The sequence below is a fragment of the Sceloporus occidentalis genome, unplaced genomic scaffold, assembly GCF_023333645.1.
Source record: "Sceloporus occidentalis isolate IW3139 unplaced genomic scaffold, rSceOcc1.0.p SCAF_2, whole genome shotgun sequence".
Classification (NCBI taxonomy): Eukaryota; Metazoa; Chordata; class Lepidosauria; order Squamata; family Phrynosomatidae; genus Sceloporus; species Sceloporus occidentalis.
The window spans coordinates 119,472,201-119,490,682 of record NW_028316982.1 but is presented as its reverse complement, the minus strand read 5'-3'; the positions used below and the strand labels follow the sequence as shown (position 1 = coordinate 119,490,682).

At 38.3% G+C, this 18,482-nt stretch overlaps 1 protein-coding gene across 15 annotated transcripts in view; it reads right to left on the bottom strand.

Moving 5' to 3' along the window:
• The window catches only part of LOC149318932 (calcium-activated potassium channel subunit alpha-1), a 627,293-nt gene that overhangs the window by 139,828 nt on the left and 468,983 nt on the right, over positions 1-18,482 (bottom strand). For all 15 annotated transcript variants that reach the window (XM_089510711.1, XM_089510713.1, XM_089510714.1 and 12 more), the window contains 2 exons: positions 16,802-16,888; positions 14,813-14,889 (listed from right to left, as the gene is read on the bottom strand). In XM_089510711.1, coding sequence (XP_089366837.1) covers positions 14,813-14,889; positions 16,802-16,888 — 164 coding nt within the window. The remainder of the gene's footprint in view (positions 1-14,812; positions 14,890-16,801; positions 16,889-18,482) is intronic.

Here is an 18,482-nt window from a genome sequence, read left to right as displayed (position 1 = left end):
CTTTTAGGAAACAAAACAAATTTGACTGAATATCAAATTCTGTCCCTGTAAGAGATGCTGCTACTAACAGCAAATACGTTCTACATTAAAGGCAGTTCACATGTAAGGCATCACCGCAGCACACCAAATATAGGTCCAGTGGAACATGATGAACCAATATAATCATCCTCATCCTCCTTTCTCTTTGGTACATATCAGCAGACATCCGTCCTGCAATCACCATAAGAAATCAAGAGAAAAGCCATCAAATGTGATCAAGAAATTTTTAGTCATACTGATGGATTTCAACTTAAATTGACAGCTATAAAACTGAAAGTGATATCAGATTTAGTCCTTTCCAAGATGCTGTCCTTGTAAAAGTCTAATTTGCTCAGTTCTTCTCAAATGATTTACAAATAACTCATGAGAGTGAAACAAAAGGACATCTTATAATTGTTTCCCATGTGGCGCTGGACCATATTTATTGGTAATGGCTTAGCATGAACTAATTTAATTTTCGTGACATTGAGACAGATTGCTGGCAGCCAAAAAACACAAACCTTAAAGAGCAAATGTGGCCAAAAAGTAAAATAAATAAATAAATAAAATTACTTTGTAATTTCACAGAGATGTAATCACAATTCCATGTTAATTTAAAACATTTCCCATTGGCTTTTTAAAAAAAAAAACCAAGAAAGGAGGATATAAATCACCCCAAATGGGTCAAGCCCTGTTCTAAGGCCTCTATGACTTGCTGTACACAGTATATTTGTCAAGCAAGGGGTAACGTCATGGTTGTGGGAAAACAGGCATTGAGGGAGATGAATGAGTGATTTCTTTAGCAGTGACTCCATTCCTCTAAAACTTTACTTGCATTTCATGTGGCATGTGCTCTTAGCATTCTCTCTAAGTTATCTTGCAGCTGTTCAGATATGTCAACATGCAACATCAGGCTTCATCAGCACACCATAGATCATATTCCAGTGCTTGCTTTTTCAAATAACTTGGGTTCCATTACAGCTTTTGATAGGTAGCTGTTTAAACAACTAAAAACTGTCCAAATGATAAACATTGGTATATCAGTTTGAACATCTCCCTCCCCATGTTACGTCTTCTCAGCTCCATAAAAGATGAGGGAGGAACCAGATCAAAAGTGTTTCTTTGGTTAGTAAGAAGATCTTTGTCCAAACATTTCTGAAGGAAACATTTGATATGCTCATTGATTTTGTGAAAGAAAAAACTTAAGTTCTTGCACACAGAATGTACAGCTGCTCTGAAGAAACTTCTTTCTACTAATCAAATGCTGTAGCAAAACCCAAGTAACCACCAGTTTTATCTGTTTTGATTTTGGTTAGTAACAGTCCCTGCTGTTCATTTCCAACTAAGTTGTATTTTGTCAAAATGCAATAATCAAATAAGACATGGGGGAAGGGGAAGACAGGAGAGGATAACAAATAATAACCATTTTCTTCAACATGAATTTATAGTATTCAGCTCAATAATGGAAGTGGAACAAGGCATATTTTAAGACCCAATGCATTTCAGGGACTGTTTTTAATTATCACTATCAGTTGCTCTGGAGACCATGCATCATTTTATAATTCATTTTGTGAACATGCAGGAAAACAGTCTCAGATCTGTTAACAAAGTTGTCAGAATGACTTGCTATGAAGGTTTTTCATCAATCATTACATGAACAATCACATATCAGAGAAACACAGTTTGTAAGGCAACATGCTTATTACTCTTCATTCCTGTTACACAGTCATTTTGCATCCACACCAAAGAGAAAAGAAGGAAAGTAAATACTTTAAATGCACCCACACACTGCACATAGAACAAGATGGCATATTAGAAATAATGGTTGCTGAGCATATTAAAGGCATGATGGAATGAGTAAAGATTGTGCAGCCACACACACACACAACACACACACACACTGATTTCCATTAAACCACCATAAATGTTAATTAAATATGGCAATCGGCAGAAAGACAGGAGGCTCTTCGACACAGCTTCAATAATTTGGAAGTCATGGTACTGATGCCACCTTTGAAAACTCCACAGAAGTCAACCGTTTTCAATTACAGCCTTGGAAGAAATCATTTGGGCACTACGTGATACTGTTAATTTGTCAAGTAGAGTAAACTGGAATAAAGCCTCCTTCTCTGCTGATTACCTCTCTTTTTGTAACCATTGTCTCTCCAGTGTTACCACTCCTCCGCTTCACTGGTACGTGAATCATCAATGGTAACAAAAAGTAGATCCATGATGACATCTAGTGGATCTGCACCAAACAGCAGTTGGCTAAAGAAAACCTGGCCTTTTTTTTGGGCTTGAAGTGAGTAAAATAAAAAAGGGGGAGGGAGAGCTTTACTAACATTAAGAATTGAAATAAATACAATGTCATTTCAATTCAGCTTCTCTTATGATCCGCAGCAAGAGGTAAATGACAACAAAGGGAAACTTTGAAATTGAAACAAAGAAATTACGGTCACAAAGGAACTGCAGTGTTTTGGGAACAGCTAGATTGATTTAATTTGCCTTGTGGTGACATCGGTTAAGGCCACTGGCCTAAGGAATAGCAAAGGGTTCCCCACAGCACAGTTTCAGCTTTGTAAAAAATACAGCAGTATGTCTTAAAACTGGTTGTGACAGTTGGTTTGCTCTGTACTCAAAAGGCAGGATTTTCCCACCTCCCCTTATTCCACAATATGACCAGGAAATCCTAAAGCTGTCTATCAGACCTTTTGTGCTCCTTTCACCATTTCTGAAAAGTTCTAACTTTAAATGATGTCAGTTAAAGGAAATATGGGCCCGTACAGGCAGGCCAAAATAAAGCTGCTTCGGGTCACTTTGGAGGTATGCTGTTTAAATGACACACACATCCTGAGAGCCCAGAAGCTGTGCCAAAGCTGCACTCCAGTTTTTAGGATTGGATTGTGGCTTTTGCATGGGTTTTGGCCTCTTAAGATACATGCATCATTTAAACAGCATATATTCAAAGTGACCGAAGCAGCTTTATTTTGGCCTTTATGTACGGACTCACATGTTAGCTATTTCCCACCATTTGCCAGTTGTCTAGGTACTGCAGTCAGCATCACTCAACTGCATCAGAACAAAAAGAAAGTCTCTTTGACCATTCTGTTGTAAAGTAGCTTCCCTAACGTTTTGTTATATGTTTACATTAGAAGTGTTTCATAAAATGATGAACTTTTAAATACTCCTCCTCCTTCCTTCATTATACATTGAGGGATAGTACTTAATAAATAAATTAATAATTTAACAAACGTAATAAACAAATATTTACATTTATGTTTTAAACTACAAAATTAAATACAACAGAAAATCCTCTGCTCTCTCCAGTTACATTTACAATCCAAGTGCTAACATGAAATATAAATAGCTCTTATTTAATATGTGTGGACCTTCAGACCTTCATATATGAGCCTGCTTCTTTGTACAAATTTGAACCCAGTTCAGTGGAGTGGTCATTTTAACCTAATTCAGAAAACTAGAAGTCAACCAATTCTCCTGGTGGTGAATTTGACACTTGGCATCACTACGCAACTAAATTAACATGTAAAGTAGTTGTTCCACCTCAACAGCTATGTATACTGTGACATATAGCACATATGACTTTAGGTATAAGGAGCATATGGTTATTCCACCACCATGTCAGGAAAGGCTACCTGGATAAAATGCTTGAATAATTTTAAAAACAAGTCTCTTGCCTTGCTCAGTAAGTCTCCATTCACTAAAGCAAGGCCCTATTTCTTGTATTTATGGCAAATAACTGCTATTAGAGGCTTTCGGGAGTGTGAGTATCCATGTTTTTAACTCACACCCAAAGAAGAAGGAGAAGAAGAAGATGATGATGGCGTCGGACAGATCTTCCAAAAAGGATGGTCTCTCGGCGCCTAGTTTTGGTCCGTAGGGAAGCCACAGCCTCCAGACCGTGGGACTTCCCTGCAGACCAGAAAGAACCTGCAGGTTCTATTTGTGACACCTTTATGTGATGTCGCAGTGCACCAATCGCACACTCATGATGTCATAATGGTGCCACAATGTGCGGACGCTATCCGTCTAGACCGGGCTGATGATGATTTAACAGTGGCAAGATCAATCAATGGGCCTACATGCAGCATGTGTGTTGCTCACTTATCAGAATTAGGTTCTGCTACTTGCTGGTAGTTAATCATTCATCCCAGCCCCTGTAATTAAAAGTAGGGTTTCAGTGACCTAAAGTCATCAGAACCTGCAAACTTTGAAGACTTTCTCTCAGTGAGAAAAAATTGCTAACATTACTTGTTGCTTCCTTCAAGAAGAAAATTATGAAAAAATTGCATCCCTACCACCCAAGAAAAGTTGGATAGAAAACTCTGAGTCCAAATCATACAAGCCCAATAGCTCTAGTTGAGAAATTAGAGACCACTAATTTGCATTAATGGGGTTTGCATTAGTGTTGACCAACAATGTGAATGAGTCTACTCTAGTTGGGAGTAAAATTGGATTTAGCCCAGTAAGAGCACTGATGTTCAAATGAGAACAAATGAAATCCAATACATCTCTACTCAAAGTAGGCCTCACTGAGTTTATCGGGACTGATTCCCAAGCAAATAAATATAGGATTGTAGCCTTAGTTCCTTTGGGATATGTACACAGTTCACACTGAAAGGTTTGATGGCAAAACCATGTGACATTTGTTGAATTAAAACAACAATTTCTCATTTAATGCTGGTTTTAAATGTTCCTAGTTATAACCCCATATTTCTGCAAGACTTTACAAATGTACAATCTAAAAGATTAACTCTAGCTCTCCAGTCTAAATCCAACTGATAATGCCAACAAGAGTGGACACATTAATTCAATGAGACTTACATATTTGCTCATTCAGCAATTGATTCAATGGATCTACTAAAGCTGGGATTAGCCAATGGATATAAACCTTGATGTGATTACAGTTTCTTTCTTTCTTTCTTTCTTTCTTTCTTTCTTTCTTGGAGGAATCGTGTATGCCTGTGTGCTCACTATGGTGTTTAGGCAGTGGTTTCTCAAGTTTGGTCCTCCTGGAGTTTTGGACTTCAACTCCTAGAAGCCATGGCCAGCTTGGCCATCAATCAGAAAACCTTGGAGCCAAAGTGCAAAACATCTGGTGAACCAAAGTTTGGGCAAAATGGTAGTGGCTGAACTACTTACAGATTTTTATGTTTGTAATGAAATCCAGAGACCAAGCATCTTAGTAAATGCCTCTGTGAAAAGCAAACAATGTTGAAGAAACTTTCTTGGTTGTGTGGGTGAGTAATCTACTGATAAACTACAAATTGAAAATGAACATGTGGCTAAGGCTGTTTTAAAATATAAAATATACAGAATGTGTGTGTGTGTATTCTCTAGAGATGCAGAAACACAAATGTTGAAGGCATAATATCAAATTATGTATATATATTTCAAATAAATACTCAAAATGGCATATGCATGAGAGAAAAATATGTTTTGCAAAATTATTTCCTAGGATTAATTTACGGTAATCAGAAATCTAGGAATAGCTGCAGCTAATTATTAAACATATAATTAGTTAGAATTAGGACCAGCTATGAGAAGTACCATTTTATAGAAAATTTATTTAAGTAAAATGGTTTTTAAAATAAAAACATTCTATTTTAAAAGTCTGTTGAAATGAGCAAAAGGAAGGAGGTACTGGCCAGAAAACTGCTGGGGTGCCACACTGGCATCAAAATCATTGTGCAAACAGTTGCACCCTCTCAGAGGTTGTGCACATGCAGTCCTAAGTGTAGCCACAATCACACATTCTCTCTCTTTTTCCTTAGTGAGTTGGAAACTAATCAACCATTGCACAACAGGTAAGCTCTAGGCCAGCTACAATTGGTTCAGAATATGGCAGCGAGGCTGGTCACTGGATGTTCCAGGACCAACCATATAACACCTATATTGAAAGATCTACATTGGCTGCCTATTCGCTTCCGGGCGCAATACAAGGTGTTGGTAATGACCTATAAAGCCCTAAATGGCTTGGGCCCAGGGTACTTGGAGAACCTCCTCTCCCCATACAGTCCGCCCTGCACTCTCAGATCGGGCGAAAAATATCTATTAAGAGTTCCCAAGGAAAGGTTTGTGTCTTCGTCACAAAGGGCATTTTCCATCGTGGCCCCTCAGACCTGGAACTCTTTGCCCGACGAGCTCCGCTCAGCAACCTCTCTAGATCTTTTTAGGAAGAATCTGAAGACTTTTCTCTTCCGTCAAGCCTCCCCCCATGTGCCTTGATGTTATTCTCTCTCTCCCCTGTGCATTTTGTTCAATCCAGCTAATTTGTTATATAGGTTTTTAATTGGTTTTAGACTGAATGATTGTATGGATTGTTTTTAGAATTTTTGTATTGTTTTTAAATGGTATGGGTGGGTTTTTGTATTATTGGGCTATGGGTCATCACTTTGTATTGGTTTTGATGGTGTTTTTGTAAACCACTTTGATCTGCAAGGAATAGCGGTCTAGAAATAAAATTTCATTCATTCATTCATTCATGGTGGTTGAGGTACAATTGGTTGTGCTGCTGTGAGATCTCCCCTAACTACACTGCTATAGATTTAACATATGACTTAAGATGTAGACTCTTGACCTAAACTCTATAGCAAGCATAGCTACTCCTTGTCACTCAGGGCTAGTCATAATGATATGTACCTCCCATGATCCCAGTGTCCAAAGGTGACCTAGACATCAAAGCCAGGGAATCGGTGCCAGTGAAGAAGGCACAAGGCTTAATCACCATTGCAGAACGGGAGAACCTCAAGCCCAGTAAATGGGAGGTTAATAAGCTTGAGATGCTAGAGAGCCCCAAACTAGACAATTCATCATGGAATAAAAGAATGGACCCTGAGTCCAACTTTAGCAACATGCACTTCCAAATGCTCCAAAATCTATGGAACTCTATGAGTTCTTAGAAAGACAAAAGACGAATAAGCTCCAGGCCAAAATCCTGTTCCTTAAGACTTTCCATTTAACAGGGATGGGATGGTGACTGTCTTGAGAGGGAGCTTCTGAACTGAAGCACAAAAAGGCTTCAGTTTGATCTCAGAAGCAAGTTGAAGCAAGTTGCTCAACATGATCTTTCATTGCTGCTGTAGCATCAGCCCTACCTTGCTTACCTATGAGTTCATGCAGGGAACTAAAACATGACAATTGACCAACTAGACTGATTTGGACCCACTTCTATGGCATTTGAAAGTAATCTATCCAGATAAGCCTCATACTGTGGTGTGATAATTAAGTAAGCAATATTTTTCCATATGTGGCTCCTTTGAGACCAGAGAAACACTGAAATGTCCCAACCATATGGGCAGCACCTTACTGTGAAGCTCTCCATCATGGAATTGGTATCTGTCTATGTGCAGACTGAGAGAGAAAAATAACACAGTGTTTACCCATTTGATTATGTCAATGATTCCCAAACTCTGGTCCTCCATGGATTTTGGACTCTCAGAAGCCTCGACTATCTTCTCCAATGGACTGGGATTGTGGGAGCTGAAGTCCCAAAAGACCTGGAAGCCCAGAGTTTGGGAATTGCTGGATTAGGTTATTTTAACATTTTTCAAGCACGAGGGACACTTACTAATCTCAAACACTAGTTCCAACTGGAGTAGACACATTGAATTAACTGGATTTAAGTTAAGTATTGATTAACAAAATTGATTCAGTGGGTTTACTCTAGCTGTGGGATTAACAATTGTATTGAAGCTACAAATAGTATTATGTTTCTTTTGTACATTGGGTTCCAAGTCATCCACTGCCTGTTTTGTGTGTAATGCTTTATGCATCTTGGGAACTAGAGCTGGGCAACAGAAGACACTAACACCATACCTACAGTACAAATGTACAATAGCTGATAATCTCTATCAGAGATTTCCTAATCCTGTTTACGGCTGCAATTCTCAGGGCTTCCAGGGCAGGGTATTACTGTTAAATAAATTTGGTGGTCTAGACATGCTCCAAGTATAACATTTTGAAGACATGTTCAGCAACAAATTTTGCATAAAATGGTGGGACAAGAAACAGTTTGTATTTTCCCCCAGCTATTCCCTAATAACAGAACATTAGAAATCAGAAATGTTTGAAGGTTTATAAATGAAAGAAACGTTTGATTTGCAACTAGAAAAAGGTACAGTTTGTTGGGATGGAGGTAGGGAGACAGAAAAGGCCAGGAGAAAACAAGTTGAAAGACTGCTGTATTTTCTTCAACATTGTCCTGACCCACATGGGCATAAAGAATGAGAAAGGTGTAGGTGTGAGACACCACTGCTACATGCAACATAAAAGAATCAGATACTGAACAAATGAATGCTCTCTACTGGAAGAAAGACAGGTTGGATTGCACTCTGGGCTACAGGGAACCCGTTTTTACTCACAATAGATCACTATCAGTTTGTAGTTAAAATATAGTAGGGGGCGTGTTCCAAGGCAGCAAGGGGAAAAATAAATCAAAACATTGTAAATTATCACAGATTAATGCAATATCCTTTAAGCATATTAGCCTACACATAATCTGTACCTCATGGGTTCAACAGCCACCTTTTGGAAGGAAGAGTCATAGCTGAGGGGGAAATGGTTAATACAAGAGAAAAAGAAAAGACTAAGTTCACCATCCAGTGCTGACCTTTCATCTCAGGATTGCTGTGAAAAAAATATAAGCTTTAGAGCTGTAAGGCAATTACATACTCTTAGTCTATTCGACGTGTATTTTTACAACACCCATTAATTAACATAGTCAATCAGCATATTTTTGCATATGAATATACCAACAGTTCTTCACATAAAACCTCAATAACATCTACTTTCTTTACATTTGGTTGGCGCAAACATATTTCATAGTAGAAGCCATCTTAGAGGACACATCTCCTGCTGTGTGAGAGAGAAGAGAGCAGCTGTCTTCCAAAATGGTGCCAAGCACCCACAGTTTTTGCAAGCACTTATATTAAGATGTAGTTACACTAATAGCCTGGGGTAGGGATGGAAAGAATTTTCAGTGATTCATGTCCAGGTTGAAAAGTGGTCCTCCTGAGGAGACTCAGTTGAAAAGGACAATATGGTGGTGAGAGTTTTGTACAGTTTTTGCCTTGAAGGCTTTTCTGAAATTGTTTTGCACAGAGATACACATATTGTATTGTTTTGTCCATTGTATATAATTCCGAGGGCAAAATTGTTAAGAAGGTTATTGGAAATGAGTATCTGTTTGGATGGGTTATCAGTGGCATACTTATTGAAAGTTCGGAAGCCGCATATTACCAGGTAACGGCCAATTTTCTGATGGAGGCAACAAGATTATGGCTTAAATTTTAATAACAATCCTAAACTTTTATTGTAAATGTATGTTGTTGCTGTATGCCTAATAAAGATTGACTGACTGACTGACTGACTGACTGACTGACTGACTGACTGACTGGCATAGGTTCCTTGCATAATAGTTGTGGGGGTTTTGTGCAAAAACCCAATTTTTGCACACAAAAGAACACGTTCCAGATAGCCCCAAGGGATTCTGTGTGTGTGTGTGTGTGTGTGTGTGCGTGTGTGTGTGCATGAAACAGAGAGAGTGAAAGATTGATGATTATTACACAAAACACCCCGTTTGTGTCCATACATGCGTGCACACATACACACGCACAGTGTATTTTTAATTAAAGGTTGCTGTTTTTTATGCGCAAATCCCAGCAATCTTGCACACACATACACACACAAATAGCCACATGTGTGCGTGTTTGTGTTTGTGCATGTGCAAACAGGATTGATATTATTCTGTGCAAAAACCTCAGTCATCTTGCACAAAACCATGCCATGTAGCTATCTGGAAACGTCTGTGCAAAATCCCATGATTCTTGTGTGAAACCCTCACAAGCATAGAATAAAATTTTGGGATGTGTGAACACTGGATAAGGAATGTTCAGATATATTCATTTTCTCTGGTGCATGGGGAAAACTGCAGGAATTATTCAACCTGAGAATAAACAGTTGGATATTTACCTCTCTAATCGAGGGAAACTGTTTAAATAGACGAAAGTATGTTTAATAGATTAATCTGACTGATTAGTCACACTACAATATCTCTATTCATATTAACAAGGACAAATTGATTTTTTGTTGTTGGAGAATGCCAATTTAATTTAAACAAAAAGAATACAAGTGAAATATATGATGAGGCTACTTAAATAATCTGGAGAACAGGATTTTTACACCAGAAGTTCCTTTGGAAAATATGACGTGAAAATCTACAGATTATCCAAGGAAGATACTAGGGAGAGAAAGCGAGAAAGATCTGTGAAAGGAAAGCACTGCTACTCTAATTATCTCTGGCTTTGTGGAGCTGCAGAACTGAATTATTAATACTAGGCCTAACAGGTTTGGACAAATAGCTATGTAGGTCAGGCTCACTTTTAGACCCTGACAATACTGAAGCTAATGTTCAGACAGCATCTGAAGGGACGTGAAGCCTCAGATGCATTATTAAAGAACATGTCTTTCAACTATTGTAGGAAGCAGCGTGTAATTAATGCCACAATAATTAAGATCTCCCTGTAAAGAAGTTATTCTTTCACATTTCATTCACCTGTACACATAGGTTTATTATCTTTGCCTTCACTTCGTCTTATCTGTAAATTCCATTCAACATTTCTAATTTTTATTACAATGCTCATTAGGAAAAGCAAAAGTGTGTATAGGGGGGGGGGCATGGAAGGGTCATTGTGTTTGCCATTGTAAGTGAAGCTGACAAACTGAGTAGGGAATATAGCTGTAGTCCAAATCTAGCAGTTTTACAGAGACTATTGTCAGAACTAATTTACCTGTTTGACATTTTACATCTGATTAGTCATATTTTGCTTTTGACAAAGAAGAAAGAATGGGAGATGAGACAGGCTTCCCCCATCCCTCCTGATGTGCTTTTCTTTGCACATGGTCTGTCATCCTAAGCACAGTTAAACTCCACTGAAATAAATCTTTCCTTTCTGATTGCACTCATGTGCAGCATTTATCTAGCTTTTACTGGATGCTTTTGGCATTATTACCACTCCTTGTGAATTAAGAGATGGTAATAGAGGATATGGTTCTCAGGTTCAGATCTAGAAGGTCAGATTAAAGGGGAATCTTAGGCAGCTAGACCCCATTTAGTTGTTGAAGGACTGATTGAAGAGGTGTAACCACCAAGACTAAAGTAGATTCAGTGTTTTCAGAGAGTCCTCGGGTTGCTTCGATGTTTCAAAGGGACATTTCAATGGGTACACATCTCTGGTAGACAATTCGTCCATGGATACTGAATCTCCCTGGTGATTCTTCGCTATAGATGAATTCCTAGCATGCCCTAAGAAAGGGGCATTCTTCATTTATAACATGCAACCCTGATAGTAGGTCAGCATTCAATACAAAATTAGTGTGTACCGTGGATTCTTCTCCAACAGTGTCTATAGGATGGGTGGGGATCATATAGCTCCCTAGAAATTGTTGGATTTCAAGCCTCAGCAGCCCTTGCCATCATAGCCAATGGTGAAGAATACTGGGTATTATGGTCCAACAACATCTGGAAGGCTACATGATGCTTATCCCTCCCCTACAAGTGTGCAAGGCACTCACAAGCACAGCCATGAAAGTTGAAAGGGTTCCTTGATGACAATGTTAGAAAACCACTGAGCTAATATTTTGAAAGAGCACTAGGGTGCTTCTTAAAGTTTGTATGTTCTGTACATATTCATATGCTGCTAGTTTTATTTTTATTTCTGGGAAAGGTTAGGTAGCGATACATTTTTAAAAAGTAATAATGTTAACTCTGGCATTACTTCATTACCTAACATATGGTCTGCCCTGGAGGATGTTGATTAACTTAATGTTAGATATCACTGAACTTTGAAAGATAATCATGCACCACTGCCGGACACACAAAAATAGCAAGTGGCGCTCAGCAGTCTAAAATGTCATAGTTCTCTGGCAGTGCCTTAATCAAATTACAGGTAACAGCCCAGTTACATCTGGCTCTCAGCTACATCCATTGGAATCTATGAGATCTGACCATGCATAATTAGGCACAGGTGCTTACTAATGGGGGATCACTTTATCACATATGGTTTGAAATGCCAGCTGCATATTGGGCTAAATTATATACTATGCAGCCAACTTGCCTTTCGAAACCCTGGCTGCCACTCAGCTGCTGCAACACAGCCTCTAGTAGAAATTTGCAAAACAGATGCAGCAGGTGGGGGCAAAGAACATGCTACTTTCTCCCTGCCACTCCTTGCCTCCAGGTTTTCACTTCCATGGCCAATACGCAGTTTGGAAATTCAGGTTGCATAACATGCTGTTCTGACTTGTCTGTTCACATAGGCATGACCCAAAAAATGGTGATTGAGAAAACATTTAATAAGAAAAGATTAAGTTGTGCTAATAGTACTTTTCCTCTCTTTGACATCCTCAACCAGTCTGGCTGATTCCATGTCAAGCAGAGCGGTTCAAACTCCATTGCCATCATTAACTTCATTTCAACATCGGTTCATTAAAGTAACCGATGTTCCAATCACTACACTGTTTTTTACACAGAGCAGGCTATCAGTTTAGACCTCCATCAACTTACTTTCTGAAGGTTTTAGGTTTATAATTTTCTGGAAAGTTTTTTTCCCAAAAGATCAATTTACAGTCCTCTAATTTCTTCTCAGTGGCTTCCTAAAATTGCTTATTTCTTTAGTCCCTCTGCTTACCATTTAATACATACACTCATAGTATTTGAAATGAATAATAGCACTAGTATATTATCTGTGGTAAGAGAACATACTTTATTATTAGCGCAATCAACTGGTAAGGCTTTTCCTGGATTGTACTATAGTCCTTTAGTTTGAAGCTGGGAAAAGGGCTGAAGCTTTGCATCCTCCTTCAAACACTCCCCTCTGCAGACAGAATTAAATAGTCCATCAAGGAGGTGGCTAGGGTGAAATGTTAGTTTTCTTTATGCATGATGACTTTTAACTGCTGAAGAATATTCAAACATGCAGAATAGGTATGAACTTCAGCGGTACAGTCCAAGAAAAGCATTACCAATTGATTCTGCTTTATTATACAGCCAGGACCTAACCCCTTTTGAGAGCATGGCAAAACCATGAGTATGCCAGAATATCTTGAAGGCTACTTAAATAGGAATTGTTGTCTTCAACACATTCAGTTATAGATTGAATGATTGTTATGTTGTTTCATATTGTATAAGCAATTAACTGTCAAGGGACTCACTAAAAGAATTTCTTGCCTTACAATGAAATTTTCCTGTAAAAATGCAGATCTTACCAAATGCCCATAAAGGTGCTCTTGTAAGATATTGATACATGGAAAAGTTTTCCTGCCATCATATCAAAGAGATAATCAAAATGGAAGTGGTTTGCCAAAAGAATTAAATAATGTTGCAGCAAACCTTGATTAAAATATAATACTAATTTTTATAGTTCCCTTGACCATGAATATTATTGCTCACCACTGCCATGCATGAAAGAATTATATGTAAACTACATGGTATGTGCATAATTCCCCATGCACTAACATTTAATGCACCACTGAGTGCAAAGCACTCAAATGGCTCTCAAGAATGTGCTGGAAGTTAGGGTCAAATGCTATTATATGGGACAAACTAGGAATAATTGTGAAAATTAGCCCCTAATTGGCTATTAGCCATGTTAGATCTTTCTGATAAAGATCTAATAACTTGTTCTGATAAAACAAATCCGGTAGGATCATGGAAGGTGTCCAGGATCATCATGGCATTGCCAGCCATGGGGCTTGGGAGAGGATTTTAAAACAATAAAGGGGCTCTGACTGAGTATGCACAAGATTTTGGAGATTTTTGTCCACATGAAAGAGGGAATGTATCTTCCTTATGGACCAGCAACTGGACTTCATGACCTGTTTCTTAAGGTTTAAGAACATCTTTAAGCTACCTTTAAATTTTGAAAGAAAGGAACAAAAGTGACTCCTTGGAGGGCACAAGGCCTCTCAGCAGTGCTTGGTATCTAAGCAAAGCACGAGAATAGTTTTGGCACAGATGACTGGAATTAGCTTCTGCCCTATTGGAACAATGTACCAATAGAAACATCTAAAGCATTTATCTATCTCTAGAGAGCAGAAGGAGCAGAGCAAAGCCTAAATATCACCCAAGTGTCCCATTACTGCGAGCTTGAATATGTTACTTTGGGAACTATAACTGCGAGAATTTCCCATTGACCAAGATGGTTAGGGATTTGGGTAGTTTTACTTCAAAAGTAAGTTTTCCAAAGTTTTGGCATGACCTCATTTACCATCATTAAGTTTCTGGAAGCTACTCTGTCATTCTATTATACAAATTCTACACCAGGGACCTAGGTATTATTAGTACATTTCCAGAGTGTAAAATCTAATTAGATTTGTTTTCTTTTCAAAAACAACAACAACACTAAGTGTATTTGACTACTAAAACTTTTATTTAAGATAGTGGGTGAGGAAGAGGGAGAGAATAAAACATTAATCATATATACATAATAATTTTAACAGATCTACATAACGTGATAACAATTGAACTTGGTTAAATTTGGGGCCAAAAGAGGTTCTAATCATGATGTAGGTGTGACCAAATGGTGTGAATTTCAATTTTAAAACTACGTGTGCACTGGAATGATCAGAGGCGGTTAATAACTCTGTTTGTATGGATAGGTTTTCTAGGTTCTCTCCATGACTATGGAAAATGTAGAAATATATTGAAAGGGATTCCTTTAGGCTTAATAGATTCTGTAGAGTACGAAAGCAGGAAATGGGGGGAGGCATTACTTACGTCGTTTGCAGCCACATTTTTTTATCCTTTTGGGATCTGTGATGTCATCGTGACAGGCCTTGCAGTAAAAAAATGCCCTAGAGAGCAATGGAGAATGGAAAAACTGACACATTTCTTAATCCATACAAATGAAATTAGTCCCACATTTCCTCCTTGCTACAAGTGCCAAATTAATGAAACATGCCAGCACTAATTTCCTTTAATCTTTTGAAAGGTTTAGACATTTAAAGAAGAAAATGTTTGCTACAAGACAATTAATTTCAAACACAAGGCTGGGTGATTCAAGTTCGTGTTTCTTTTAATAAATTTAACTTGAAAATAATTGGGAGAATGGTTAATAAATATGACATGGTGGATCAGCTCATCCAGCTTTCATCTTGGAAAGTAGCATCCAAAGTGACTTTATTATCCAAACACACAAGAGATGAAAATACTGCTCTTGGCAGAGGAATTGCTGGCTCAAAGTCTCCTGATTTTATTTTATTTTTTTGAAAATGGACAGCTGAAGATATGTAAGGCTATTTGTTCCACTTAATTTCACACAGCCTAATGTTTTAGAGGAATTCAGATGCTGTCAAGAAACAAATGCAGGACAATAGTGATTATTCTTGCAGTTATGGTGCCTTAACAACTCTCGTTCTTTGCAAACATTGGCTTGGATTCAAAGATTCCTGTGAAAATGAAAGGTGCTTCTCCTTGCGTGGTGTGAGCTCTCACCTACCTCTCCCTTTCTGAAGTCCCTCTCTGACTCCAAAACCCAGTTCTCCAATGACAGGGAAGCCTCAGTTACAGCTTTTCAGAAGGTATATAGGATTTATAAAAATGGAATGGGAGAGGATCAGCTGCCACCTGCTGATCTTTTGCATCAGTCTTTTGATCCAAGATGCTATCCATTATAAATAATATATTATAATTACAATAACATTTTTATAACATATAAATGAAGTCTACATATTAACTGGGCTTTTTTTTTAAAACTCTCTCTTCTATGCTTAGATTGTCTGAATTAATAAAGTTCTGGGTGCCTTTGGCATATGAGTACAAGAAGCAGAACATTACTATAGTTGCACCCTCTTTTCAGAGTTAGGGATATAAAAGCATTCACATTTTTTTCTCTCATCCAATATGTCTCAATATGTTGAGAAACCTCATACACAAATTTTCATTAGATTGCTTTTACACACTGTTACCTCTTATCCTTCTCCCTACTCCTATTAAAAAACACTAGTTCTCAAGGTTAGGCACCCTTTGAAAAAGAATAGTATAAGAAAAGAAGGATGGCAACAGATAGGAGAAATCTGCAAACATTGCAAGTGATGGCTTAAATGAGAAGAATCGTTTTCCACTATGGCAAAGTCTCCAAAGTACCTAGATTGTAAAATGCACCTAAGAAGATTTGCTAATTACAAGTGATCAAATCATCTAGGAAATTGTTTGCAAAGGCCAAAAGGCCTAGCTTCTCCCTCCCCCCCCCCCCCCCCAGCCTTGCATCTTCTAGATCAGACAACTGAGGCTAAAAACCCAGGGGCAGGATTGGCCCTGATCCTGCCTGGCCAGACATGGGTTTAGTCTGACCCTGGGCTAAAGAGCCTTTTCCCCAGAGTAAAATACCCCTGGTTTTGAGCAGTTTGTAAAAACTCCACAGGAAAACTGGGCTGTTCAGACAGCCACCACCCCATGCTCCTTACCTTTCTGAGCACCAAGTCACCATGTATCATGGGAAATGAGGTGCCTGGCCATGTGCAAGCAGCCAGGCACTATTTTTCAGAATCAGATGGAGTGACGGAGGTGATAGTTTCTCAGTTGGACTGAAAGCCAGTAAGATAAGGAGTGGCATGCCGATCCCAGGTCCAGGGTCAGCATAGACACGGAAATGTAGACACCCAGCCATCCCCACCCAGAGACTTTCACACCGAAGTGTGTACCAGCAATAATCATGATCATAATCAAAACCAAGACAGCTAGCAGATAAATGTGACAAAGCATTACCTTTTTACTTCTTTGGCATCGCTTGCAATGAAGAATCCTAAAGTACCCTCTTGAATCTTCACATGGTTTCCAGGATTGATTAATATACTGTCCAGTAAAATGAAACAAAATGACAAACAAACAAAAAAACCAAGGAGATACTGTGATGAGGTCATGGTACTTTTCAGTGTTTGAAACTAAACAGAGAAGTGCTCTTTGTTCTGTTATAGGGGTCCCATTAGTTACAGAAATCTTAAAAGGAAAACTAAAAGCCATTTTTGTTGAACAATTCAAATCTAAAGAAGGCTCCAATTTAAAGAACACTAGAAATATTTAATGTGAAAGCAAATCCAATGGAAAAATATTACTAGCTCCCACGTCTCATTTTAGTGGGTGTGCAGTTTAGATTAAAAACACACAACTCTACAAAACCTTTTTAGAAAGCTTTGCTGTTTTGGCTTTGCATTATGAGCTGACAAACTCAACATGGTTGATGTAAAAGGAAGCTATTCACGAGGAAAAACTTGGAAAGGTTCTCTTTTCAAGCATTTTAACCCTTCATGGCAAATTATGGTAAAACAGGGTATTATTAATGGGACCCCTATATCTATATCACATTATTTACAGTACAGTAAACATATATGCCCAAGGGGAATGGTACAAGACAGCCAGTTACTATTGCTAAAGAAAACATAAAACAAGATATGATGGTTAATATTTCCTCCATCACAAAGCCCCATTGCAATGTGTTGCCAATGGATAAAAATAAGTTTCTCATCCTTCCTGAAAAATGAAATCTGCAAAATTTTAAAATGCAGTTTTTAAGTAATCCTATTGTGCAATCTGACCTCTGGGCATATGGAGCATGACTACTGAAATAGAGTGTTCTTGATTTCAGGCAGTCAGTATCACAACTTTAACAGTGCTAGTCCAAGGGATCTGGGTCCAGTATTTCAACTACATAGGGCCTGGCGAATATAGAGTTCATACTGACAGCTTTATGCCAAGTGGCTGATTTATCATGCTCTATAGATTGAATGTAAACATTCGGTAAAATAGTTGTATCTAAGGTCCAGCCAATATCAATTTTTTATCTCAGTCTGAACACCCGATTTGGCATCTGGAGAATGGATACAGTTCTCTGGCTTAAGGATACACTGAACCAGTGTATCAGGCAGTTGAATCTCCCCATGCAGTGTTAAGTTGCCACTTGATAAAAGGTTATCAGTATTTCCTATGTAGAAGACCTTGTAAGAATATTTACTGATTGTATCAGATTCAGAGAATGTGTATTAGGGAGGGGTGGTGTTAGTATCTTTATAATGGATGAAGGACATTCTGGGATTGTGCGCTAATCTTCCAATGACCACAGCAATTTCATGAACAATCCTACTGCTCCTGCTCTAGATCCTACCCATGAGAAGTCAGACTTTATTTTCTTAATATAGAACTTCCTAGGAATGTACTAGAGTGAAAAGTATCCTGACTTTTTTCATAAATTGTGACTGTGAGTAACAGCACTATGTTGTGTTAAGTATCTCTAACCATCAGAAAGCTTGTGCTGGTGAATTCCCTGGATTCACTTGTTTCTGGGAAGAACAGGGATTATTATATATTATTTTAAGTGTTGAAGGGGAAAAATACGAGCCAATGGTTGAGATAATACATGTTATTTACTATCATGGTGCTTTTGTGTTCCTGG